The sequence below is a fragment of the Thermobia domestica genome, chromosome 13 (genome assembly GCF_964235325.1).
Source record: "Thermobia domestica chromosome 13, izTheDome1.hap1.1, whole genome shotgun sequence".
Taxonomy (NCBI): Eukaryota; Metazoa; Arthropoda; class Insecta; order Zygentoma; family Lepismatidae; genus Thermobia; species Thermobia domestica.
The window spans coordinates 208,005,386-208,033,320 of record NC_137466.1 but is presented as its reverse complement, the minus strand read 5'-3'; the positions used below and the strand labels follow the sequence as shown (position 1 = coordinate 208,033,320).

Genomic DNA, 27,935 nt, shown 5'->3' with positions numbered 1-27,935 from the left:
ACACGTTTATTTGTTCTTTAGGTATAACAACAGAAAATATGCTTGATCTTTTTGTAAATGTATATATTATATATTTAACAGAAAGAGGTTAGACAATGCAAAATGACCAAGTCGAGAAGTGCACCTAAGCCAATGCCGAAAGAGAAACGTTGTACCACCATGTTCATCTTTCAATCACTGATGCGCTCTTGTTTGTAGAAATCTCTGAAAAGAATGAAACAACAGTGTAACCATGATGTCATATTTCAGGTTTGCACAAATGTTTAGCACGGATCCACAATTTTAACCTACACCATATACAGACAGTTACAAATTGTTACGTATAAGCGCAACACACATATAACATGGTCGCGATTAACCTGCGCCACTAGCAGACCGAATATCACCACCCCTTTTTTAAAAATCAAAATATAAAGGATGGGCAAATTCAGAACTTTCAGTAATGAAAGTTAACGGTGACACAGCTGGGATAAGTGGCAATACTGTTGTATACACATACAGAAGTAAACTCCTTAAAAAGCAGCAAGGAGAACCAACTAAAGGTAACTAGTCACTACTTGCAATAGCAAATTTCCAAAATTAAGATGTAACAAAATATGTTTATTTTAACAAAATAAAGAAGTGATGATGACTGCAAAATTAATACTTACAAGGGATGTGCGTGACCTCGAACGCTCAGAACCGCATAGAAAAGAGCTTAAATTATAAATCGCTCATCCCAAAAACCGTGGTATGAGTTATTCCCATGCAAAGCGCAGCTGTTAATTGCTAGCACAATTCGACGGTGGCACGTTATATATGCACGAACAAGTACTTGCTCTAGTTGTGGAATAGTGTAGCTACAGTAATAATCCTTTTAACAGTGAGGCTACATGAGATATAGGTCAACTTTTGAACGCGAAATCTAAAGCCTCTCAATGGAGATTGAACCCGAGTCTGCAACTTCAAAGGCACAACTCCTAACCGCTTAGCCGCGACAGAGCTCAGATATAAACGTGTACATATTGTAGTCAATTTAATGTCTTCTTTTGGAGATTATGACAGAAGTATACAGATATACAGGGCCAATATGCACACTAGAAGCCTTTGTAACTGTCTAAGTTTAATTCAATTACTTTTCATTTTATTAAATTCGTTTAATTTTCAGCATATACTGTATTGTATATCTAAGAATTAATGACCACTAATACCATTTAAATATTTGTTTTCATAAGAATGCAATAAATAAAACTGAAAGCAAACAAATATTTATTTACATTATAATTATATGATCGTATACATCTCCGTAATTATGCCTTTCTGTTCAAAGTCAGACATAAACTTTATCCTTGTATTGAAGTCTTGAAAATATATGGGAAGTGTTCTGGGTTGTTTTATTGACTGTGACCATCCTACGACCAAATCCACTAATCGGACTTTAAATTTACCCGATCTCCTTAATTAGAGTTTTCACCCAAAGTCACAGATAAACTTTAATCTTGTATTGCTGTCCTAAACATGCATGTGAAGTTTTCGGGTTTATTCCCGGAACACCCTGTGTATATACATACTAGTTTAAAACCTCAAGACTAAGAATTGAAGCTAAGGGAGATATGGATGATAAGGTGGATAATAATGATAAAATAATGAAAATGGAAAGAAACTTGAGAGAACCCCGAGGAAAAAACATTCACACAGTGTTTGATATACAGAGTGGACGGGAATTAACTCCCTATTAAAAGTTGTTCATAACTTTTTAAATACTTAACCGATTTTTATGAAACAGAAAGCATTTTCTTTCTTACACTAATAGAATTGTTATGCATTGATAAAATTCTAGATAAACATCACTATTATTTACATGTTTTCGTAAATTTTGGAGATGTTTGCGATAATTTCTGCAGATACTATAGCGGTACGTTTGCGAGAACTTACCGAATTTTCCCTTCCAATTCATCAAGAGTTTTGTTTGGTTTTGCGCGATAAAATTCTTCATTCGGTCGCCCCCCAAAAAAGAAGTCTCAGGACGTTAAGTCAGGTCTCCTTCCTGGCCATTTAGGGGAACCATGGAGTAAGAACCAGCGTGCTGGAAAATGGGTGTCGAGCCATGTACAGACAGGACGTGCGAAATGAGGCAGAGACCTATCTTGCTCAAAGATTATATCGTTGCGATTGTCCCACGTAGATACAATACCGTGAACATAATCTTTAAGGATAGCAAGGTACCGGTCTGCATTCATTATGTCTCAAATGATGTGTGGACATACAACTTTCGTGCATGTCATGCCACACCACACTGTGACCTTTGGACAATGTTTGCTTTTTACAAAAAACATCCTCAGAAGTCTCCTGTCCAATAAAAATCATAGGGTCTTCATTACAGCAAGCATAATCCCACTATGCTCCAACCGATGGTCAGTGTTCTGGCGATAATTCCTGGGTGTAATGTGATTTTAATGCATGATAACTCAACTTTTCCTTCAGAACAGTTCGGATTGTATGTTAGGTCTTTTCCAGATGCCTGTTTTTTGTGATTTCTGAGGACTTCCAGTAAACATTTCGTGAACATTTGCACATCTTCCTCTCTTCTGGATGTTAAGAGGCAACCGCGTCTCCTAATATCTGCTACAGAATTATGTCCATTAGCTTCGAATGGCAATTTCTTTTGGTCTTTGCATCCACAGGGCCACGGAGTCCTTTCACACTTCACTACCATCTCTGTACTTGTATCACGAACTGCCATACTTCGTAAAGGGGATTCCAGCTGAGCCCGCTCACACAAGGTTTGCCACTGATACATACAATGACATAAATGAGATAAGTAATAAATTCTACAATTGTAAGAACAAAGTGTTTTTTGTTTCATGAAAATGAGTTAAATACTAAAGTTCTGGATCGATATGAAGTTCTGTATCGATATTGAAGTTCTGGATCGATGTGAACTTGAGTGTTTAAATCCTCCCTTGAGGAAATTCTAGATCGATATTGAAGTTCTGGATCGATACGAACTTCTGGATCGATATGAAGTTCTGGATCGATATTGAAATTCTGGATCGATATGAACTTCTGATCGATATGAAGTTCTGGATCGATATTGAAATTCTGGATCGATATTGAAATTCTGGATCGATATGAAGTTCTGGATCGATATGAAGTTCTGATCGATGTGAAGTTCTGGATCGATATGAAGTCTGGATCGATATTGAAATTCTGAATCGATATGAACTTCTGGATCGATATGAAGTTCTGGATCGATATGGAGTTCTGGATCGATATTGAAATTCTGGATCGATATGAAGTTCTGGATCGATGTGAAGTTCTGGATCGATATTGACGTTCTGAATCGATATGAACTTAAGTGTTTGAACCCTCCTCCCTTGATGAAATTCTGCTGCACCAGTCTCTGTTACTATCTTACCAGAAAAACATATAAAGAACAGTGTTATAGAGCGTTAAATTAAAATTGGAGATAATTTTGTTTGTTATGTTTTGAGGCTCTAGTTGTAGTTATCAAAGTTTAACAAAATTTTCCTATGCAAACCCATAATTTCAAATATAGCCATTTCTTAGCAAAATCGGAGGTATGTATACGGTTATAGATTTTTTCATAACGTGAAACATTTGATTATTATTAATTTATTTTATTACTTTAAAAATACAATTTTCTTAATATAATGGTTTTATTTTTTTCTAATGAGATGTAACATATAAGTTGATAAAATTAATCAGGACATACCAAAAGTATACAGGTTATTCATTTCTGGCAGCTAATTCCAGCTATCTTCTGTTAGTGCCTTCTGGAGCTTCAACTGGTTCTTCAGCTGGAGCTTCTTCCGGTTCTGAAATATAGGAAATATTAACTTTCTAAAATTATAATTAGAAAAAGACAAAAAGTGCATTAACTCTAGATATTAGAAGAGTCAAAATAGTTGCTGATCAGAAAACGCTCTTGATAGGACAGGGAATACCTTTTACAATCTTTATTTAATTTATTTATCTTATTTTTGTAAATTACTAGGGTTATTTCATAAATAACGTACTCTGTGGTAACACTGCGGAGTGGATAACGCAATCAAGGTAAACATTTCGTCAGTTGAAGCCGAGCTCGTGCGCTCTCCAATGAACACACTGTAGTTGTGGTAAGTGTTGAAAATGGAAGTGAAGGTGTCTCGGGTAAGGTGTCTATTGAAGATCAGACGTCTCATATAAAGATCGGAGCTTTAACTAACCAATTAACTCTATGGCCTATGGAAGCCGGAGGTTCAATGCCGCGTTTACAAAAGCTCTCCACTGATTTCTATCCTTGACCAATTGAATCCAGTTTCTACTTTGTATTCTTATTTCTGCGAGATCCATCTTAATATTGTTCTCCCATCTGTGCCTAGGTCTTCCTAATGGTCGTTTTCCGATTGTCTTCCAGTCAAGACTTTGAAAGCATTTCTACTTTCTTCCATCCTAGCTACATGACCTGCCCACCTAAGGCTCCTAGACTTGATGACCCTAACAATATTAAGTAAACAGTATAAATTATGTAGTTCCATGTTATGAAGTTTCCGCCATTCCCCATTCCTGTTCCTCTTGGGTCCGAATATTCGTCTCAGTATCTTGTTCTCAAATACTTTTAATCTATGTTCAACCCTCAGAGTAAGCGACCATGTTTCGCAACCATACAGAACAACAGGCATGATTATCGTTTTATATATTTTAAGCTTCAAATTCCTCGACAGAATTCGCGATGACAAGAGTTTGAACTGAATAATAACATGAATTCCCTGCTTTTAGTCGACATTTAATTTCTTCGTGAATATTATTTTTGTCGGTTAATATTGATCCTAGATATTTGAAAGTATCCACTTTATCAAAAGTATTATTTGATATTTTAACGCATCCATAATTTGTCGTATTACGGTTCCAACGCACTTCCATGTATTTAGTTTTCTCTGCATTTACTTCTAAACCCAAGTCACTGCAAGCGTTTAACAAGACCTCTGCATTTCATTCTATTGTTCTCCTTAGGTTGGAACTTTACTTGGCATAAACCCCACAGAAACTTACAGTGTCTTACTTAAAGTTTGTGGTGAGACAACTGTGGACTGTAGTACAGTATCTCTCTGGGTTACTTATTTGAGTAGTGGTCGTGTGACCATGAAGGATGATGCAAGTTCAGGAAGGCTGAAAGACGTGTGAAATGTGAACAGATGAAAGAAATGTGCAACTTGTAGCAGATGCACTTGAACAAGATCACCGTGTGACAAGTGAGGAACTTTCTGACATCACAGTGATTCCATCTGCATCAATACACCCAATTCTGGCAAGTGAGTTACAGAAGACAAAAGTTTCTACCCTATGGGTCCCCCACTTCTTGACTGCTGAATTGAAGCAAACACGTCTGGTCAATGCAACTGTGCTGAAATAAAGATTCAACGTTGGAGGTGAGGATTGTCTGCATAGCAGTATTGCTACTGCCGAAACGCGGATCAAAGAGAAACTTTGAGCCGGAGTTGGCATCGCGTTCCAATAAGTGGAGAGCTCCATCTCCTCCAAGGCCAAGAAAGTGTCGCCCATCTCAATCAAAGTTTAAGCAAATTATGATTTTGCTTATTACCACAAAGGCATTATCATAACGGACAGAGTTCTATGTGGGAGAAGTGTCATAGCAGCGTAAAATTGTGAATTCCTGCTTAAACTTTGCAGAAAAATGCACACAACTCAACCGCAGTTGCTCCGAGTGGGTCCACTGATTCTGCATGACAACACTCGTGAGCACGGCGGTAATGCTGTGCATAAAAAGCTTCTCAAATACAATTTGGAAATGTTACCTAATGCTATCTACAGTCCGGACATTGGACCACCAGACTATGATGACATGTTCCCAAAGTTGAAACAACGTATGTGTGTACGCTGGTTTCCATGTCTGAAAGAGCTTCCTTCAGCCGATACCTGAACCATTTGACAGCATCAGAAAGATGGAATTCTTGATGGAATACAGAAGCTACTCGGACATTGAGATTCCGTCATAGTCAAACAAGGAAATTATATTGAAGGTCTGTAAAGAGATCTTCTCCAAGCATTAAACGGGTAAGTCACAAAAAATTGTGTTCATTATTTATGAAATGATCCTCCTATGTAACTCATTGCGTCTAAAACTATCGATCATCATTATTTTGTTGTTAGGAAATTGCTGAATACTTTGAAAACTATCTCTTTTATTCTATTTCGTTTCTTTGTCTACGAATTTTGATGCATACTTAAGAATAAACTAATATAAAGATACATTAACATCAGCACCAAAAAATCTAAGATACCTGAGCAATAGAATTAGACCTTATCTGAGAACAGAAAGTCGAACGAATGTTATCAAATACAAGAATTCAAATATAAAATACAAATATTTTTGGTCTAGGAATTAATTCGTGCGGGTGGACAAGAGATGGCGCAACGAACGGAGCGTCCCACAGTTCCGTGTATCCACACATGTGTTGCAAACCCCTGTCATCGCGTATCGTTCGTAGTATAGGGCAGTGGATTAAAGCGTCAACAACACCAGTTTGTAGTTAAGTGAACATGGCGCAATTTGTGCCTGATAAAGTGTTTTTGCTGGGTGTCCTGCTGCATTACTTTAACATGCAGAAAAGTACGACTGAAAGTCATCGTATTTTGGTGGAAGTGTATGGTGACCATGCTCTAGCTGAGCGAACGTGTCAGAAGTGGTTTGCACGGTTTAGAAGTGGTGATTTCGGCTTGGCAGACCAAGAGCGAGCTGGACAGCCAAAAAAATTTCAAGACGAAGAATTGACAGCATTGCTCGAGCAGGATTCGTGTCAAACGCAGGAACAACTTGCACCAGCATTAGGCGTTGATCAAACAACAGTATCCAAACGCTTGAAAGCCATGGGAATGATTCAAAAGATGTCACATTGGGTTCCACATGAATTGAAAGACAGAGACGTTGATAGACGAAAAACCATTTGCGAATTGCTGCATCAACGACAGAGCAGAAAGGGGTTTCTGCATCGAATTATTACGGGCGATGAGAAGTGGATCCATTACGAGAACCCTAAACGAAAAAAGGCCTGGGTGAAACCAGGTGAACCAGGTCCATCACAACCAAAACGAGATATTCACTGTGCAAAGGTTATGCTGTGCATATGGTGGGATATGAAAGGTGTGGTGTACTATGAGCTGCTGCAACCGGGTGAAACTATGAATGGAGAACGTTATCGACGACAATTAATGCGTTTGAAGCAAGCTCTGGCCAGAACACGACCAGAATGGGAGAACAGACATGATAAACTTATTGTTCAACATGATAACGCTCGCCCACATGTCGCAAAACCGGTCAAAACCTATTTAGAAAATGTCGGATGGGAAGTTTTACCCCACCCGCCGTATTCACCAGACGTTGCTCCTTCGGACTACTACTTGTTCGATTGCATGAACAACGATTTGATTGGACAGTGGTTTACTTCTTCAGAAGATATCGAAACATGGGTCTCTGACTGGATCGCTTCCAAGGATGAGGACTTCTTTCGCCACGGAATCCGTACATTGCCTGACAGATGGGCGAAAGTGGTGGCTAGCGATGGACAATATTTTTCTTAAGATATTTATGTATTTTGTGTTTGTACTACAGCTTCAATGTGTGCGTACCAACCGCACGAATTAATTCCTATACCAAATATAAAGAATACAAATATAAAATACATGTCCTATAAATGATATGGAAGTTTTGAAATATGACGCGTGGAATAATTTATGTATTTTATGCTATTAGAAGAAAAAGAAAACTATATGAAAGTTTTTGTCACTTAAAGTAACAACATTCTGAGATGATTTACATAAAATATGTTAAAAGACTGATTCTTCGGACGTTGAAACATGTCTTCAGACACTTCTACATGTTAGTATAGCAAATACCTTTCTCAGGGTATATACATTACATATTGCTACAAGATCACTTAACATTTACTCTGCCTTTAAACAACCTTTGAGCTATTTCCTCAAAACGTGTAATTCTAGAAAACATACAGCTTATTTCTACTAACTAGAGATGACTCCAAAGTTGGACCTTGAATCTGGATAACTTATATATTTCCTGACAGAGTTAGGGGAGCAAGTTCCAAGACAGGTTTCAGTTCCTTGCCTGGAAGTGACCCCACCCTTTCAGGGTTGGAAATATATAGAACAATTTGAGGTATATATCCTACATATCAAACTACTCCACATGCCTAGTAGATTAAGAATATAATATGCACTACTCAATTATACCCTATACCCAAAAAATGATTATTTCACTATAAATATTCTATATTAGTGAACCTCACTATCACGTCGTAGAGTGATCGTGAAGTTACGTTGCTCTCACACCTTAAAAACAAAGGCCAATCCTGGCAGCACCATCTTGCAAAGACCGTGGCGTGTGAGTTGCATGACTTTCACACATAGCCAAAAACTAAAGCCAAGCTGCGATAAACAATATCCAGCCGGACTCTTCTTCTCTCTCATTACCCGGACCTTGTCGTGGCTAGAGGGCTTAAACCCTGAAGGGTGACCAATCGGGTTCATATAGCTACAAAGAAAGATCTGTTCGGAGTTCAAATTACCACCACTTCTAGTTTTCCCTAATTAATAACTCAAAATCTATTGAACGTTTCTGTACAATGTGACGTATCAAACAACTCGTCCAGATGAACAGTTGAAAGCTGGCATATATATAATGAACGTACTGATCTGACAACGTACGTATGTGAAATATTGGAAAATATGGCAATTGAATTACCGTAAACTAGGGTTACTTAAAAAAAATCTGGGACCACTTGCAAAACTGACATTCTTTGTGTTGTATGGTATAATAATGAGAGAACTGTGACAGATACGTCGTTTTCTTTCAGACCAATAAAATGTAGGTGCCTAAGAGAAATAATATGAAGGCCACAATTGGTGTGTATTATTTATAGACACTGCTCTAAAAACTGAAAGTAAATGTAGAAAAACTTACACCAGAGAGCAAGAAAAAATTACTCGTCAGTATATGTGAGACAAGATTCATACAACGTCACGACTCATTGAATGGATTCTGTGAGCTGTTTAAACCATTAGTTGTGACCTTGGGTGATTTATCTATGACCCACCGAACTGTGGCACAAACTGCGTTGACACTTTTGGCTGCCTTATACAAAGGTTATTTTTTGGTGTCAATGAAAACGTGTGAGCTCATTTTTAGTTTTACTCTACCATAGTCGGCCTATCTTCAAAATCCAAACCATGATTTGGCATCTGCTGTTCATAATGTTGAACAAATAACAAAGAAGCTGGAAAAAGTGCGAGAAAATGCTGACTCACAGTTAAGTGATATTTTCAAATCTTGTTCCAAATTAGCAAAGGAAATATTCGGAAGTGAAATCCAGGCCTCTTGGGTGATTGAGAAACAAATTGAGAAGGTCAAATCCACCAAGCTGTTCTCCAGAAGAGTATTTTAGAAGATCAATATATTTTTTTTTTTTTTTACCATGTTTGGATGATTCAATCTCTGGACACAAAGAAAGATTTTCTGATAACAAACATATATTATCTTCTCTAGAGATTCTGCTTCCAAAAAATGTTGATGAAAGAAAGCTGCAAGACATTTCAAATATTGAATTCTATTGGGTTACTTTTGTTTCTGAACCTGTCATCAAAGCAGAGTACAGCCTGTGGTGTGAAAAATGGTGAGCAGAACCAAACAATCCTCTCGATATAATGGATGTATTGGATGCATGTGATCCAGCATTCTTTCCGTCAATCAGCAAGCTACTCCAAATTTTCGCTTGCTTGCCCGTTTCAACAGCATCAGTAAAAAGATCCTTTTCTTCATTGAAGAGAATCAAATCATATCTCCGAAACAAGATGGATGGTGAACGGCTTACAGGACGTGCATTGTTATCCATTCATTCCCAGTTATCGCCTGATGTTGAAAAGGTGATTGATGTGATGGCTAGTAGTGAAGAGAGGAAAATACTTCTTTAGCTCTACTACTATTGTAATTTTTTGAGTAACACTAAATATCAGGGGGTTACCTTACAACGGTACGTTGTATATTTGTGGGTCATAAGGTATTTGAAATATGTACTAGGCTGGCTGATTCTACTATTAGAAGAAGAGAAAGAAACATAAATAGTGTGTAGTTATATCTATATATATAAAAGAGAACGCACAAATCCTTTGTTCCCTCATCACGCTAATACGGCTGAACCAATTTCTTTCATTTTTGGGGGGTTATTAGGATTTGGACCCTAGATGGTTTTTATCATATCACTTTAATTTTTAATTACCAGTGTCTTGAGATAATTGACCATTCAAGTGTCCATAACGTACAAATCCTTTGTTAGTTCATCATAGGTAAAAATAAACGTATTTATATGCAACCCGCATGACCGTGTCACTCGGCGGGTTAACATAAATGACAGGCGATATAATGTTAACATTTACTGCAATCTACTATGGTTTTTATCATATCACTTGAAAGCGAAAAAGTAAAAATTATCTAAGTAACAAAGTTTATTGCGTTCCGGGGTGACCGCAGCGAAGCGGGGCGGGTTAACATAAATGACAGGCGATATAATGTTAACATTTACTGCAATCTTCTATGGTTTTTATCATATCACTTGAAAGCGAAAAAGTAAAAATTATCTAAGTAACAAAGTTTATTGCGTTCCGGGGTGACCGCAGCGAAGCGGGGTGAACGCTGCTAGTTGTTAATATATAGAGATATTAAAAAATGTTTTAAATAATGAGATTTTGGTAACGTCGTTGTCAGGACAACCAGTAATTAATGAAGCTATTCAGTTTGTATAAAAAGTAGACATCTCGAAGGATAAGTGTGTAACACAATGTACACTTCTGAACTTTGATTATTAAATCAATTGTGAAAATAGATGTTGCAGAGACTCAATAATTGCTAAAAGAACCATTTATTTCGTTATAACCTGAGACTTCAAGTGCATTTAAATATTTTTTTATATTTTTACAGTATTATATTCTTGTAGTAAATACAATGTCTCATACATATTAGATTCTAATTGGTGGATGTATGGTTTATATGTAGAAAATACATTGTTTTTAATGTAGAATAAAGCTCTTTGTGCAGTTATTTCATGAATTCATTATATATATTGTTGAGGGATTGAAGTTAAATAGATTTTGTTGCTAAAATTATTATAATTGGATTGAATAAAGATAAATGAATGTGCGAAAATTAAAAGATAAAATTAAAGACAAAATTAAAAGTCAAGTAATTATGACAATGCAGAATTAGGTTAAGGAAATAAATTTCAATATTATGTTATTCCAGTATTGTTTTGGTTATGTCAGTTGTAAATGCAGACGTGTGAGTGTGTGCAATGTTTTGATTACACAGAATAACAAAGATGAAATGCTGTGTCAGGAATGTTGTGAGAATAAGTTGTAATGTTTATGTTATTATTTGTCAATTGTTAACATCGACACAAATTTTAGGATGTGACAAAATTGTCAGATTACGGAGATAGACGTCTGGAGATTTTGTCTACTTGATGATCATTGCAGAAATGTGAATTTCGGCAATGAGATAGCAAACACGTGGAGCAACGTGAAGCAAGGTGGCAGTTTGGGGAGTAATTGGCTTGACATAAATACTCTACGAAGATGAGATCAGGATCATTCGACGGAGAGAGGTCTCAGACGATCATTCGAAGGAGAAGAGACTCTCAGTTCAGTCATTTGACATATTATAATTCAACGAGATTTACTTTAAGACTGTTCATTAGCTATGGTGAACTAGTCTATAATATCAGTTCTACAATTGTTCGACTTTGGAATATCTGAGCAGCATTATTATAGCCAGTAGTTGGAGTTTACTCTGCTGCACCTTAGCTTCCTGAGAAACGACATCAACATCTATCCTGAAGGTATGTGTTTGCTATTCGTTTTTTCGTCATCAAATAGAGAAAATAGTCAGACTCCGTAGGTTGTGAGCTGGTAACGTTTGTCCATTCCTCACACAACAAAGTACACTCGAACATTACTATTAATTATTGAAAATACAATGATTTAAACTTTACTCGTCATGTGTTTACTTTTTTAGAAATAGTAATTGTACTTTTCCGGACATTATAGAAAATGTTCGGAGGACAATCTTCCTGTGTCTCTGAGCTACGCACTTGCTATTAAAGGCACACACAGGGGGGTTGACAATATATTATTTTTAACTTGGTTGTCCTACCCCCGAATAAAATCTGACAACGTGCTTGCCTAGGGACACATTACTATGAAAGAAACATAGGCATGTTGCATATCAATCATCTCAGGAATGTATGATCTTGCAACTGGTTCTTTCCAAATCGTCCCATCTATCACACAGCTCTTACTAGTAAAAGAAGCAAGACATAAATTTTCCAAGTAGCCCCAAAAGCGTGGCTACTTGGAAACAGCACATTTTGGCTCCTGGGAAGCTTCAGTCTCTGTAAAATTTTGTTATGACTGCAGGAAAAGGTAACATGGATTTAGCTCTAGAAACGTCACAAGAAGAAGAAAAATTAATTGCAATAAATAACAAGTTGTAATATTTAAGAAAAAAGCTTTCCAAGTAACTCCACTTTATGGTACGTGCATCGAATGTGACACATCTAGCCATAACAATGAGTCACATTAGTTGTAATTCCAAATAATTTAGTGTTGACTGCACTGAGAAAAAAAATTGTAGGTGGCGTACTTAAAAAGATAGGTTACATGCGTAATTCCTGTAGTTTCTGGACTTAACGTACAGCAGACGTATAATTTAAAACGCATGTTTTATAATGCTTTCTGTATAAGTATTCCATCTATACGTACTTTCCGTATGAAACAATGTAGGCGGTCAGGATCTCACATACAAATGGACGTATATAACATATAGCTGACGAAGGTAACACAAGTATATGCATGTGATATAGGGAAAACTGTTAGATGTCAGACATTCTGCAACGGCATGATGTAACATCTAAGTGCAGTGCCTATGTAGCATATGGATAACGTATGCTCCGTACTGATTTCTATAGTAAGCAAGAGGATACTGTATATTTGTACAATATACCCCTGTCCGGAGAACGGATTTTTCTCTGTGTGGATATTATCGATGTGCTTTTCTCAACTTTATAGGCCCATTAATATAGGATATTTATAGTGAAATAATCATGTTTCTTGTTTTATTCATTAATATAAGATATAATTGAGTAGTGCATATTATATTTTTAATCCAGGATACATAGGTCAAGTTGTTCTATATATTTCCAACCCTGAAGGGGTGGAGTCACTTTCGCGCAAAGAATTGAAACCTGTTTCGGAACTTACTCGACAAATACTTTCAGGAAATATATAGATTATCCCCAGATTCAAGGTTCAACTTTGGTAAGGTCATCCTTGGTAACGTCAATAACGAAACTAAATAAATAATACTGTAGTACGTAACCTGATGTCAGTAAATGCATACGCCACTTTCTTAATACAAGTACAGTGAAAAATAAACATTAGTCGAGTCATCGTAGTGCTGAATTTGCAATGACTGTCTTATGGCTTCGCAGAGAGAGATTACCTGATGCTGTTAGATATCTATAGCAGACAGTTCGTTCGTGCAGGAGGGAAACACATCACGATGGAAGCTATTTGATGCTGATACGGTGGTAAGATTATGCTTCAAGAGGGACATGTGAGCATGTAATTGTGTGTTAAATTTGGTAAGACATTAATGGAGACCATTACTCTGCTATCGCAAGTGTACGAGAGGAAACCATATGGCGGACCCGAGTGACACAAGAGTATGCAAGTGTCAAGGTCCACCGCAGATAATCACCACCTAGAAAAACCTCACAAGGCATAATTTTCCTGTCCTTCGGAAGCTCCGATATTCTCCGTATCTAATCTACAGCTGATTACTGCCTCTTTCCGCAAACGAAACAGCTGCTGAAAGGGCTGAGATACGATTAAACGAATGAAATTAAGGCATATGTGATGCACTCTCTAAAGGAGGTGACCTAAATTCATCTCCAGTGCTATTTTGCTAAGTGGTATAGCATGACCAAGGTCTTTACTTTAAAACTAACAATGTATTGTATGTGCAATAAATCTTAATATAGAAGTTCTGTTTGTTTTTGACTGTACCAGTATATAAGCTGTATGTCCTTTCCTTCTAATCTCGAAACAGTGAAGCCGAAAGTTTACTGTCTCTATACACACACACACACAACAAATACACATCCCGTTTCTACACACAAGTCTACTGTCATACACACATAAAATAGGAAGACAAGAAAGATAGAAAAAGGAAACAAAGAAGATAAGATTCCCTTGCAAGTATCATGTCACCATAGGCGGAGTTAGGAATTGGTTGCAGGAGGGGCAGACCTTTTATCTCCTGGGGGGGACGGTTAATACAAATAAGAATTGAAGGATTTTATAAGTGGCATTTATGTTTTTTGTCAAAAAGTTGGGGGTCAATGCCCCCTATGTGCCCCCAGAGCTCCACCCATGCATGTCACACAAAAGGAAATAAATGTTTCCTCGTAAGTAACATGTCACTCTTGAAAATAAACAAAAAGAGAAGAATCTGTCTTTTTAAGTGACATGCTGCACGTCAAATCAAAATAATACTTTCTCGTTGGAAGATTATCTTACGTTCCATTTCTTCATCTCCTTGTTCCTCTGACACTGGCATATCATCTTTAGGTTTTTCTTCGGTTACTGACTCTTCTTCCATCTCGGGTGTGGACTCGGCATCTACCTGCCGCCGCTTTCGCTGTGCTGAAATTAAAAAAAAAAAAAGTTGTTAAAAATCCTTGTTATTGTGAACAACAGCTGGTTTGACCTTCAACTTTGAGAGCTTCTTTCTTGTCAACCAGCCTGCCTTTAACGGTGTTGAATCGGCATCCACTTAATTAATTTCTTATTGTGACGAGAAACCTTATCATAATTTCGCAACGTTCTCTTGTCGAAAGATAAAGGCAGGGACACAGTAGTTGATGGCGTTTATGCATACAGAAATGAAACGAAGGATATGAAGCGATATTGCCAAATGCTAAAAAAAAAAAAAAAAAAAAAAAGTATGGCTAAGCAGACGCATTGACTGGTGAGTAGCTTCTTTCATGCACAAACTGACGTCAATATGTACAAAGATTTGGCAACGCCGTGGCCCTCTCATTTGCTAACAGCGTTTAGTGAGATCTCAGAGCACCACCTTCAAAAGCCATAAACTCTGTCTCTTAGTATATTTTCCACCAGGGGGGGTGGTAGCAATTGCGCGTAGTCGTGCTCTCATTGATTTCGTGAAATGGCAATTTAGCTGTTGTATGGTATAGCTATGATTAAAACAAACTCATCCTAATTGAAATTAATGATTTGTCTTATCGGGTTCCGTATGATTTATTTCGAGACTTGGATTTGATTCTCATTGAAAATTAATGAGCAGTTCAGATTCCAGTCTAAGCTGCAAATTCATTTTATATAACACAGAGTATTTCGAAAATAACTCGAGACCTTTGGAGATCCATATAATTCATTCAAGCTAATTACAGTACTAGGCATCTTGGTATCATTTTATTGAAAAATAGGTCAAGTTTTTATTAACGTAGTGGATAGTACCGAATGAAGCTACTGGAGGTGATAACGATAGTTGTAAAAAAAAAAAAATGGTCACCTTCACTGATCCCGAATAGAGATTAGAATAATCGAGTGATCGCTTTGAAAATAATTGAGTGCCTCACTCGAGCAATTTGTTCGGATTTCCTGCTCGTGCGCTAATCAAGAAGACAACTCGAGCTAAGAGCTGAGAGATCCTGGGCGTTTTCAATATTGGCGTTGAATCCCTTACACAGCCTGCCTGTATTATGAACATACGCTTTGCTCAAAGTTGCTTCCCGAATTCTGTTTGTATCTGACTAGCCACGCTGTCATTGATCAGGTACTCTGCGAAAAGCAGGATTGAGATCAGTGATTGTTTTATTCGAGCAGTTCTCGTTTCATGGAAAGAACTCCTAGCAAATTGTTGGAATGATATTATATTAATGAGACGTTGGGAAGACACCACGTAGTATTATTAGTAAATCACATAGTGTGATGAGAGCCGAACGCTCATTTCATTTCACACAATTGTGGTGGTCTTTTCTTCTTTCTAATAAAAGTTTCGCATTCCTCAAACCAAATGAACTGACTTTCAGTATTGTGAGAAACAAAGTTAGGACCTTCATCAGCATGCTTACACATTCATTTCAAAATATCTTCTGTAGACTTGAATTGAACATGTCTTTATTCAAGAGGCAAGATTCACCCGTAAGCTGCTCTACCACCTAACGTAACAAATAAATATATTATAATCACAAGAATATGTTACATGACAATATACAAAAATCTTACATATACACGAGAAAAGTTATCTACGGACTGTAATATACAAAAAACAAAATAAAATAAAAATATAACGATTTTATGAATAAGTTAGCGCCTTTTTGTTTCAAGTGTGTCCTCGCAAAATATGTGAAACACATCCCTGCCAGCCCTCTTACGGAAGAAACCTTCCCTTCGCTTTGAAAGAGAATGAGCTCGGCTGCGTTGCCAATTTGTCATTCAGTCGCTTGACAAATGAAGATTGTGAGATACTGAGAATAGCTAACAAGACATTGCACAGAGAAGTCCATGAAGTGATTCAATGTGGCAACCCTGTCTGTCATTCAACCATTCAGGGATCTCGGACATAGCAACTTGTCCCTCCTCTTTCGAGGAAGGTACCGGGAATCACACACCGCCAGCAGTGCCAGCAGGGGCACAGTTGAAATAGAAAGGCACTAATACTTGCACTCAATAGTATACAGTGCATTTATAAACAGTTTACTTGCTGCAGTTCAAGAAATATCTACTCAAACTAACATTTTGTTGGCATGAAAGAAAATCCTTTATCCTACGTTTGAAGTTCAAGAATCCCATACACTCGGTTATAACGGGAAGTAATGAATTTTTTAAGCTTTCACAGCTGTAATAGAAAATGATTTCGCTGCTTGCGTTAGTGTAATTTTCTGTACCATCAGTATCAGAACCTCATTAAAACCTCAATCAACCAATCAACACCAATTCCCATGCCTCTAACCTTAACAAATTTAGAGATTTGACAATCTTATTTTATTAATTGCAACTCCCAATCTTTTTTTTTCTTTCTCCCCGCCTATTTTTTTCCTTCTAGGGAAAGTATTTGAAAAACTCTGGAAAACATCTTTAATTATTTCTCATGAAAAAATCTAGGTACCAAATTTTGTCTCTAAAATTAACAAATTTTGAGATGTGACCATCCAATCATAACAATGGTAAGCACTCCCGTTTTGTTTCCCGCATTTTTCTTTCCTTCTAAATTAAGTATCAAAAATTGGTGAAACATGTGTTTAGTAACTTGAATAAATAAATAAATAAATAAATAAATAAATTAAATAATTAAATAAATAAATAAATTGATGAAACATGTGTTTAGTAACTTGAAATGAGAAGTTCAAATACCGAATTTCATTCTCTAAGCTCAAGGGATATTGACATCTTATTATAGTAATTGTAATTCCTACTTCTTTTTCTTCACCCATCCTTTTCTTTCCTTCTAAGGAAAATATTTTTTTAAAAAAGCCGAAATAAGTGCCTAATCAGTTTAAACAAGAAGTGCATATACCAAATTTCATGTCTATAACATTCAGAGATTTAGCGATACGGACATTTTAAGCATAATAATTACCACCTCGAAAGTTCTTTCTTAGTGGGACCGTACGCCACAAATTTTATACCAGGTCCAAATTTCAAATTATTTGGCCTGGGCGTTGACCAATTAGTCAGTCAGGACTTGTTCTTTTACATACACGGTGTTTCAAAACAACACCGACAAGTTTGGGAGATGATTCGTGACTACCTGGGTGCACAAATGCTTCCTTAAAGGCTGTGAAAAACAGAAAAAAAATGAACTTTAAAGGTACATAGCTCCAAAACCATGGGACTTGCAGTAGTTGGGTCAAGAATTAACTCAAGAACTAATAGCGCTATCCAAAAATACATGTTTCGAAATCGTAAGGTACTCACTCAACAAGTTTTATAGAGGGAGTTTGGCTACGAGCATATAATTTGAAGTACTCACCAACTACCTTCACAAAAATTGTTGCGGAAGTACCGCAGCGTTCTGAAACATGGATATTTGGATAGAGCGCATACTAGTTGCTAAGTGAAGTCTTGATTCGAGTACGTAGGTCCCATAGTTCGGGAGCTATGAACCTTTCACTTTTTCATGTTTTCGGCAGCCTATAACTTCTAACTGACGGATTTCTGCATCCAGGTTGGTCTATACTTTTTCTCTTATTTTGGTATCAGAAATCATCTCCCAAACGTTGTCGGTGATATTTTGGAACACCCTGTGCATATATAATAATAATTATTATTTTTTTTTAGGAACAACCATGATAATTTTTGTACTTACAACCAGCAGAATTTTCAGCAGCATCTTTGAAACCGTTGGCACAATTTTCGCCGCTTTTATCCCAACTATTAGCTTCTTCAGGCCTTGGAGCCGCCTACAGCAAAGAAAAAAAAAAAAAAAACCACACACAGCAATTAAAAATTTGTGATATATATAAATGTATTTCTTTCAGAACAGTTGCATTCGTAGATTGTAAAAATCTTACAAAATATAATTATTAACTGTGATTGTTACTACATACATGCCCCAGTGGCGGATCTGGTCTTGGGGCGGGGCCCCCGAGTTTTTGGAACGACAAAAATAATTGAAGAAATTACTTATACGTTTTTGAAAGTTTATGGTAAGCGTTATCTTTTATTTTTTTTAATTTTTCTTTTTTTACACATTAGATATAATTTCAGATGTAAGTTTTCTGTTATGCAACGTCTAAAACAGTAGACTACTTGGGGTTCAGAATGTCAACGTTCAACCTAGCCATACTATCTATCTGGAGAGGGTTAAATTGGAAACTACTGCAGGACCAATGAAAAAGTGTACACTCATGATATACTGTATCATAATTTGGGTTCGGGCTGCCCCCCTTCCCCCCCACAGTTTTTAGCTTCTAGATCCGCCATTACATATCTCCTAACAAACTGTTCAATGTAAGTAAAGCAGTGATTTCCACCTAACTCCTATCACAGCCCCCATTTTATTACATCCTCTTGCAAGCGACCTTCTTATAGTTTCTGGTTTGCAATAAGTTTGTGTAGGATTTTTAATATACCTATTGCGGAGATCTCACGATGTCAATTTGTTTCTGTAATAGTAGAATATATTTCTTGTATATAATGGATACAATAACTTCCCTAAAAGCGAATGAATTAAAACTAAATTCAATCAGTTCGTTCATATTACAAATATCGAATCCGATCCGTCATACTGTTTCAAAATGGAGGCTGCTTGAAAATTTTAAAACTTCATAACTCCCTTAATTTTGGGTCATATCAGGCACGTAGCCAAGGAGTGGGTCCGGGGAGTCCGGACCCCCCCCCTTCAGACCAGAAGTGAAAAAAAATATTAAGGATGAAACAAAAAGAAAAAGAAGAACCAGTATTAAAAATAAAAAGCCACAGCAAGCGTTTGGTTACTCTTTCTTACGAGGAGCTATGTGTAGAAGAAACGGGGGGAGTCAAGTTAAAAATGTATATTAGTGTAATGGAGCATACCGAATTCCATCTAGTTCCATGCTAATTCTATGAACTACAAATGACGATCGATAAACTGGTTCGAACAGACAGGCTCTCAGGTAGAACTTAAGAAATGCCACCAATCGCCAATAATATGAGCATGGCAACATTGATTCCAGTTACAGTTGTTAAAGAAATTTTAAATTTCGCGGCAACACTAATCCATTTTATAGGATGTGTTTACTGCCGAGAAAGATCTCGTTGCTATCCTTGACGATGAAGATGAGAAAAAGAAGAAGAAAGAAGACAAGAACTGAGTTCGAATGATCTTGGGAGATGGTATCTTTCTCAAAACGTTTTTTTATATTCTTGTACTCGAGATTTCTTCAGTTTGTTATTAAAATACTTACTGACATATCCTCATTTTATTGTCCTAGCAAATCAATATAGGTATGTTGCCAGTAAAATAGTTTAGATGGATCGAGCCCCTGGTGTGTAACCACAGTATTTCATGTCACGCCCCCCCCCCTGCCTTCACCTCCCTATTACGAAATACTGACTAAACGGAGCAACATATGTTGCCCGTAAAATAGTTTAGTATGATCGAGCCCGTGATAACCATAGTATTTCGTCACGGACCCCCCCTATTACAAAATCCTGGCTACGTGCCTGGGTCATATGATAAAAAAAAGTAAAGTGATTTTTAATTTTGTTTCTTGTTTTTAAAAAAAAAAACACTTGGACAGTTGTTAAAAAAAAGTTATTGAGTATTTTGATTTTCATATTGTTGTGAATTTGATACATTGTTTTGTACGTATTTAGTATCACCAAAAACTGTTAAAAGAAACTTGCTTACATTTTAAAATTTAGGAAACAAAGAAAATCCCATACAAAAAAAAATCTCCTTGATTGTGCCCAGCTTACTGAAAAAACGGCTATTCGCTCCCTAATTTATTCGCTTTTAGGAAATTTACTGTATCCACCATATACAAGAAATAGATACTACTTTAACAGAAACAAATTGATATCGTGAGATCTCCGCAATGGCTACATTAAAAATCCTACTCAAACCTATTACAATCCAGAAACTATAAGGGGGTCGCTGGCAAGGGAATGTGATAAAATGGGGTCCGTGATAGGAATTACGTTGAGAATTACTGCTCTACTCACATTGAACAGTCGTTATCAACAAACACGACACAAATATTGCGAATTAGTGTTTTCAATTTTAATTGTATTTCAATATGCAGGTTTGGTCGCATATGTATTCTTATGGATTTCAATAAGCAATTCTTATTAGTTTTATATCGTACCTATTTCATTTAAATTGATTTGCAAACAAGTCTGCAACTGTTAAAAATGTTTAGTAGACATAGTTTTTTTTTTTTTTTTTGTTAACTATACAGTATGTTTAAAAGTAGAAGTGTGCCTATCAGAACAAAATTCAAAATAATATATAAAAATATTTACCGGTATTAGATTCTAATTACATTTCCCTCTTCCACTTTTCTTCGCGCCCCCCATGAAACCCTTTCGTGACCCCCCTAGAGATAGCGACCCCCAGGTTGATAAACCCTGGAGTAGAGAAACAACTGAAAATGGAATTATCTAGGTGAAACAAGATATACCTTAGGAATGGGATTATATATTTGTTAGAAACAGCATGCATGTTGCATCAAATTCAGATAAATTTTGCGAAGGTGATTGGAGACCAGACAGACGCCCAAATGCCGTAGAACCTCATTTATTTATTTACTTATATCAGACTCCAGGCCCCAACGAGTCTTGGATTCACTTTAAGTAGGGGCCGCGGTGGCTCAGTCGTAGAGCGTTCACCTCTGGTGCTTGGGGTCCCGGGTTCGATCCCAGCCCCCGCCAAGTGAACTTTGTGGTGGACAAACGCCATGTGCGTGAGTTTTCTCGGGGTTCTCCCGTTTCCTCCCACTTTCTTCATTCCACCATTTCACTCATCATCACCGTCTCCTTTAGCCTAACCGGTATAACCGTGGGACGTAAAACTCAAAGATTTCATTTTCACTTTAAGGAGCAATACAGTTACATTGCCTATACATATTGAAATACAAAATTAAATTGCTTATACATAATAGATATACATATACAAGAATAAAAATAAAACAGCATCTGTTGAGTTTATCCTTCCATTTACTTGCTACTTTTTTAAAATGCCGTTTTTTTATATAATTACACTTCATATTCTTAGTTTCTGCCATAATAGCTCTGTTATCCGTTTTTTGAATAAAGATTTTGATTTCAACTGTTTGTATTCATTTGGAATTTCGTTGAAGCATTTTATCATATAGTCCTTAACCCCTCCTGTTCTGTATGTTTTTGAAGAATAAGATTTAGATTTTCATGCGTTTGTTCTTTATGTCCTGCCTCGTAATTATGAGAGTGACTATTTCTATTTACTGTTATATTATGATGTATATTATTATTATTCATAACATTAAACATATGATACATAGCTGATTCTTTGGCTAAATAATCTATTGATAACACTTTAAACGTTCTATAAGTATTTAAATTTGGGTTTTAGCGTGAAAGATTGTAAAGGTTACGTAATGCCCTATTCTGCAAAATTTGTAGTGGATGCAGTGCACTTTTATTACCTTGCTTACGCTCTTTTCAATGAGTGCATTGCCTTTTACGATTAATATACCTTTAGAAACAATGAACTGCATTACGTGGTAAATGGTATTTTAACAGTTGGAAGTGTCCTAAACAGGCGGAACGAGAAAAGTCTCAGTAAATTTGGTCGACTTCAAAATGTATACTCTCGCATCTGTGGTCAACATTCTGCTAATAATAGGCAATAACACACTCCTTACTTGATATTCCCTCCTTTCTTCAACACCTCCTTCTATATTTTCATGTAGGGGGCGGGGTGGCTCAGTGGTAGAGAGTGTGCTTAGGGTCCCTGGTTCGATCCCAGCTCCTGCCATGTGGACTTTGTGGTGGACAAACGCCGTGCTCGTGGGTTTTCTCGGGGTTCTCCCGTTTCCTAACATTTTCTACATTCCGCCATTTCATTCATCATCACCGTCTCCTTTAGCCTAACCGGCATAAGCGTGGGACGTAAAACTTAAAGATTTTATTTCATTTTTTTTATTTTCGTGTAAGTAGCCACTGTGGCTCAGCAGTAGGAGGCTTATCTCTAATGCGTGGGTACCCTGGTCCAATCCCCGGTCAAGTAAATTCGTGGTGGACAACATCATGTCCGTTGATTTTCTCGGGGAGCTTCCGTTTCCTCCCACCTTCTCATTCCACCAATTATTCCATTATCATTCACTTGTCTTAATCAACCATGTCTCTTATCCTAACGGATATAATCGTGGGACGTTAAACTCAAATATTTTTTCTTTATTTTTTTTTAAAGAACTAAGCTCACAGGCGTTTGCTCCGGTGGTTAAACACCCCCACACAGCACCAACGCGAAAGAGAAAGAAGAAAATTAGAAAATAAATTAAAAATAAAGAAATAAATAAAAGTAATGCGGGAAATTCTAATTTCTAATATTTCTTAAATGATGTTAGGGCCCCATTTTCCCATACGGCTGAGAGTGTGAATATAAAACCTTAGAATAAGTTCTGAACTAAAGGCAAGTAACTCATTTCAATTTGCTGCATTGTTCACATTGTCATTTATTCAATAAATGTATACACCTAAATATGAATCTATTTAACTAACTTTATTTGCTTTCTTTCCTTTCAAAATATGTAAATCCAAAGACTAGCGTTCATAATGGCGTGACAAGTGGAGGTAGGTAGGATAAAACCCTATAAGCTCCTCTGGTTATTTCATCATACTCTCATTCAACCATATTTTCCATTTTGGAAAAAAAAATTCCTTTTTAATTCAGAAATGCCTAAAACTCTATTTCCAGAAGAGTCAATTTCCCAAATTTTGTAGTGGATTTGCCCCGGACCCATGTTAATTTTGGGAGTATCCCGGTTATGAACTCATAACCAGAGCCACAACCCGCTTGTTCTGACTAAAATAGCTATATCACACGTACACTCATGTCCAGAATTATTGTCGCATGTCTATAAATATGTTCTTCTAGGAATATAATTTGAAAACGAATTTGCCCGGTATTTCTTATAATGTTAGTATATGTATAATCGGTAAAGACATGCATGTGGCAAATTTCATGTTAAAAGAGCAATAAATAAGAACAATAAAACGAAATAAGAAACTTTCTTCTCCATTTAGCAACATTTTGTTTTACTCATTGTAATTTTCGTATTTATAATTCTTATCCTATGAAATTTACCACAAATATACATTTCCCGATTGTATACACAGTATCAGTATTAAAAGTACCCTGCAAAATCATTATCAAATTATATTCTTACATGAAGACAGTTATAGATATGCGACAATCATTTTGGACATGAGTGTACATCTACACCTTAATGAAGAGTTCTGAACACCCATCTGTAATTGCACTCCTTTTGCTAAGTATCTAACCATGTCTGTACAGATGACTATGTGGCTCAAGGAGCTCAAAAGGAGCAGTTTAGATTGAGGTGAAGAATTGGTACTAGGAGTAACCGTAGCTTACTATAAGCAATGGTAAAACTTTTATATATATATAAATGCTGAACTTGCGCTATTTATACAGTGCACAGTTCTAATGTAAGTATGAATCTGCTTCTCACTATATCTGTGCAAGTCCCTTTACGGACACAAGTAAAGGACAGGAAGACTCTCAAAGGGAGTGAATTGCTATAGACAAACACATAAATATAGTATTTTAATATATAGTATGTTGGGATTAGTTTGTGGTAAACTTAGATAAATAATAGAAAATACGAAATGAATTTTTTTTCTTATAATTCCATATTCGAGTACACCTCATTGTAGGTCCACAAGCCTTTGAAGTTGTCAGCTTGCAATAGGTTTTGTCATTCAGATTAAAGCAAAGCGCCTGAATGTCCAGCAACCCGCTATGCATAGCTCCACTACTGGTTGCCTTTCACAAGGGTATCAAGCTTAACGTCCTAGTAGCAGTGTTAACCTAATAGGATCAAAACGACGCTTAAAATGTGGAATAGAAAAATAAAGACAAGTTTTTTTTTTTTCTGAAAATTTGAATGAGAACTGGCAAATCTACACAGAATTTGGAATCGACCAGCTAAAACCGCACTTTTATAGCGCTTGTGGTTTTCGAGAACCCATCGTCGAAAGGATTGGCTACAAACAAAACTTTTCTAGCATTTTAATATTTATAGATATATGGTGTTTCTTGATTCAAAGGAGAATTAGTTCCATCGATTTAAGGAAGGATTTCCCAAGACGGTTAGGATTGAACGGAAGGATCAAGGATTTGTAAGAAAACATAACTTAATCTAGCCACATAGACGAATATTTATAAAACGACCCACTGCAAATGGAAAGGATCGCCGGGAGTGTTTATGCCTCATCAGTCTTCTTCAATACATCACTTGCAAAGAATACTGAATAACGTTTAGCAGGGATGGTGAAGTTTTGGTAGGAAGATTAAGTGTTAAATGTTTTCCATTTACAGATAATATGACTTTAGTGGCAGAATTTGAAAAATAAAATGAAATGTTTCAGTTTTACGTCCCACGATTACGCCGGTTAGGATAAGGAGACGGTGATTATGAAGAATGAATGAAATGGTGGAATGAAGAAAATGGGAAGAAATCCCCGAGTAAATCCACGAGCACGGTGTTTGTCTACCACAAAGTCCACATGGCGCGAGCTGGGATGAAACCAGAGACCCCAAGCACCGGAGGTGAACGCTCTACCACTGAGCCACCGAGCCTCCGTAGCAGAATTTGAGTTGAAAATTAACTTGGAACACATACAATGAAAATATAAATAGCGAAAAGGCGTTGATTGAAACAGAGAGAAATTTAAGCTACATTCCACAGTTATGCCGTCGTAGGCTAAAGGAGACGGTGATGATGAGAAATGAATGAAATGATGGAATGGAGAAAGTAGGAGGAAACAGGAGAACCTGAGGAAAACTGCAAACACGGTGTTTGTCCACTACAAAGCTCACTCAGCAGGTCCAGGTTCGAATCACGGACCCTCTGTATCAGAGATGTACCATCTACCACTGAGTCACCACGGCCCCTTTGAAACGAAGAGAAATATGTTTACTATGCAAAATGGAGATTAAAATCTGAGCGGGTGAGTTTTCTATTTAGATAACACTAATACCAAAGCCCTGACATGTGATAGTTCAACAAGAAGCCTTTAGATCACTGATGGCCAATTGTTGGCCCGCGGGCCACAGTCGGCCTGTGAATAAAACTTTTAAAAAGGTGATTGATTTGTTCTTTTTTTTAAACTCCACGTGTAAGAGGAAGAGTGAAGCTGATCATCACAATGTACACTAATGTCCAAAACTATTGTTGCATGTCTATAAATATGTTGTTGTAGGAATATAATTTGATAACGAATTCGCCCGGTATTTCTTATAATGTTAGTACATGTATAATGGGCAAAGACATGTATGTGGCAAATTTCATGCCAAAAGAGCAGTCAATAAGAACAATAAAAACGAAAATAAAAATTTCTTGTCCATTTAGCAACATTTTGTTTTACTCATTCTAATTTTCGCATTTATAATTCTTTTCCTATGAACTTTACCACAAATATACATTTCCCAATTATACACATAGTGCCCTGCCACATCATTATCAAATTATATTCTTACAAGAAGACAGTTATAGATATGCGACAATCATTTTGAACATCAGTGTACCTCGAACGAGGCTTGAAGTTTAAGATTTTTTGTAAAGTTTAACAAAAAAGTTCTTTAAAAAATTAGTGAATAGCTGAAGGCAAAGAAGAATATGAGAAGAATATAAAAAGTAAGCCAGGTGGTGTCTAGAAAATGCTATTTTTATATACACCTCTCCTTTTCTTACACATTAGAATTTTTTGTTCAATTGATGATGTCACCAATTATTGACTAAGATCGCAATCTTTTTGTCCATTTTTAGTTTTCCTGAAATTCTTGTTTTTATATTTTCTAAGTGTTTTCCTGTGATGTAGAATATATGAGAAAGTTAACATTATTATTTTGAAAGATAGATACATAACATTGAATTAACAAAGCAATGTGAGGGCTAAATAAATGAAAAATGCAAAATTCAACAAAGAACAGAGAATTGTTTTCGGCCACAGAACTCAGAAAGATAATATTTGAGGGAAACGCGAAAAAGCACTCCTAGGTTCGTGGAATAAGCTTAAAACATATAAAACGATAATCATGCCTGTTGTTCTCTATGGTTGAGAAACATGGTCGCTTACTCTGAGGGAAGAACATAGACTGAAAGTATTTGAGAAAAGATCCTGAGACGAATATTCGGACCTAACAGGAACGGGAATGGGGAATGGTGGAAACTTCATAACGAGGAACTACTTAATTTATACGGTTTACCCAACATTGTTAGGGTCATCAAGTCTAGGAGGCTTAGGTGGGCAGGTCATGTAGCTAGAATGGAAGAAAGTAGAAACGCTTTTAAAGTCTTGACTGGAAGACCAATCGGGAAACGACCATTAGGAAGACCTAGGCGCAGATGGGAGGACAATATTAAGATGGATCTCGCAGAGATAGGAATACAGAGTAGAAACTGGATGCAGTTAGCTAAGGATAGAAGTCAGTGGAGAGCTTTTGCGAACGCGGCATTGAACCTCCGGGTTTCATAGGCCATAGAATTAGTTAGTTAGGTTCGTGGAATTGTCGGCAGTGACATGTATTTGTATCCCGAAATATTGTTCGTAACCCGAGAGAAAAATTGTTTACAAAACTTGTTCCTAAAAACCGACTAGTTCGCGAAACCAGAGATTCGTAACTAATCGAGAGGGTCTGCTGTACTTACTTTCTAAATGTTACGTTCTAATTGGTCTTGACGCATGAAATAAGAAGTACAATAGCAGAATGAAATAAATATTTAGCACAATTATTAATTGTCAAAGAACCATCGCCTCAGGAGGGAAAGAAAAATGATCTACAAATGTGGATATTATTCTAATCTAGCCCGCAGTGAGTTATAAATTAAACATAACTGTTGTTTAAACAAAACAAATAAATAAATTTATAAATGTGAAGTTTTGTTATAAAACAAAAAAGAATAAAGTTTTAAATAGCAAATAGTGAGAAATATAAAATTCAATACTTACAATTACTGCATAAACGGTAGCAATAAAACAAACTAGTACGAGAGTTCTCATTGTTGCAGTAAAAAATATAAAAAATTGTACAGAAATTTGATCAACCTAACGAAAGAATTTTTGAAGTAACT

The 27,935-nt window shown here is 36.5% G+C and overlaps 1 protein-coding gene across 1 annotated transcript; it reads right to left on the bottom strand.

Moving 5' to 3' along the window:
* LOC145667472 (uncharacterized) lies at window positions 1–27,935 on the bottom strand. The gene is made up of 5 exons (XM_081734950.1): window positions 27,814–27,935; window positions 18,461–18,554; window positions 14,644–14,769; window positions 3,716–3,818; window positions 1–204 (listed from the first exon to the last, which is right to left on the bottom strand). Exons 1-4 carry the CDS (start codon window positions 27,862–27,864, stop codon window positions 3,757–3,759), a joined length of 333 nt encoding a protein of 110 aa, XP_081591076.1. The 5' UTR covers window positions 27,865–27,935; the 3' UTR covers window positions 1–204; window positions 3,716–3,756.

What these genes read in the sequence shown, in the direction of transcription:
- LOC145667472 (XM_081734950.1), bottom strand. Translation starts at nt 27,864, where the DNA reads ATGAGAACTCTCGTACTAGTTTGTTTTATTGCTACCGTTTATGCAGTA. An exon ending in CTACCGTTTATGCAGTAATT is followed by an intron (nt 18,555 to 27,813) that starts GTAAGTATTGAA and finishes TCTTTGCTGTAG; the next exon opens with GCGGCTCCAAGGCCTGAAGA. An exon ending in AGGAGATGAAGAAATGGAAC is followed by an intron (nt 3,819 to 14,643) that starts GTAAGATAATCT and finishes CCTATATTTCAG; the next exon opens with AACCGGAAGAAGCTCCAGCT.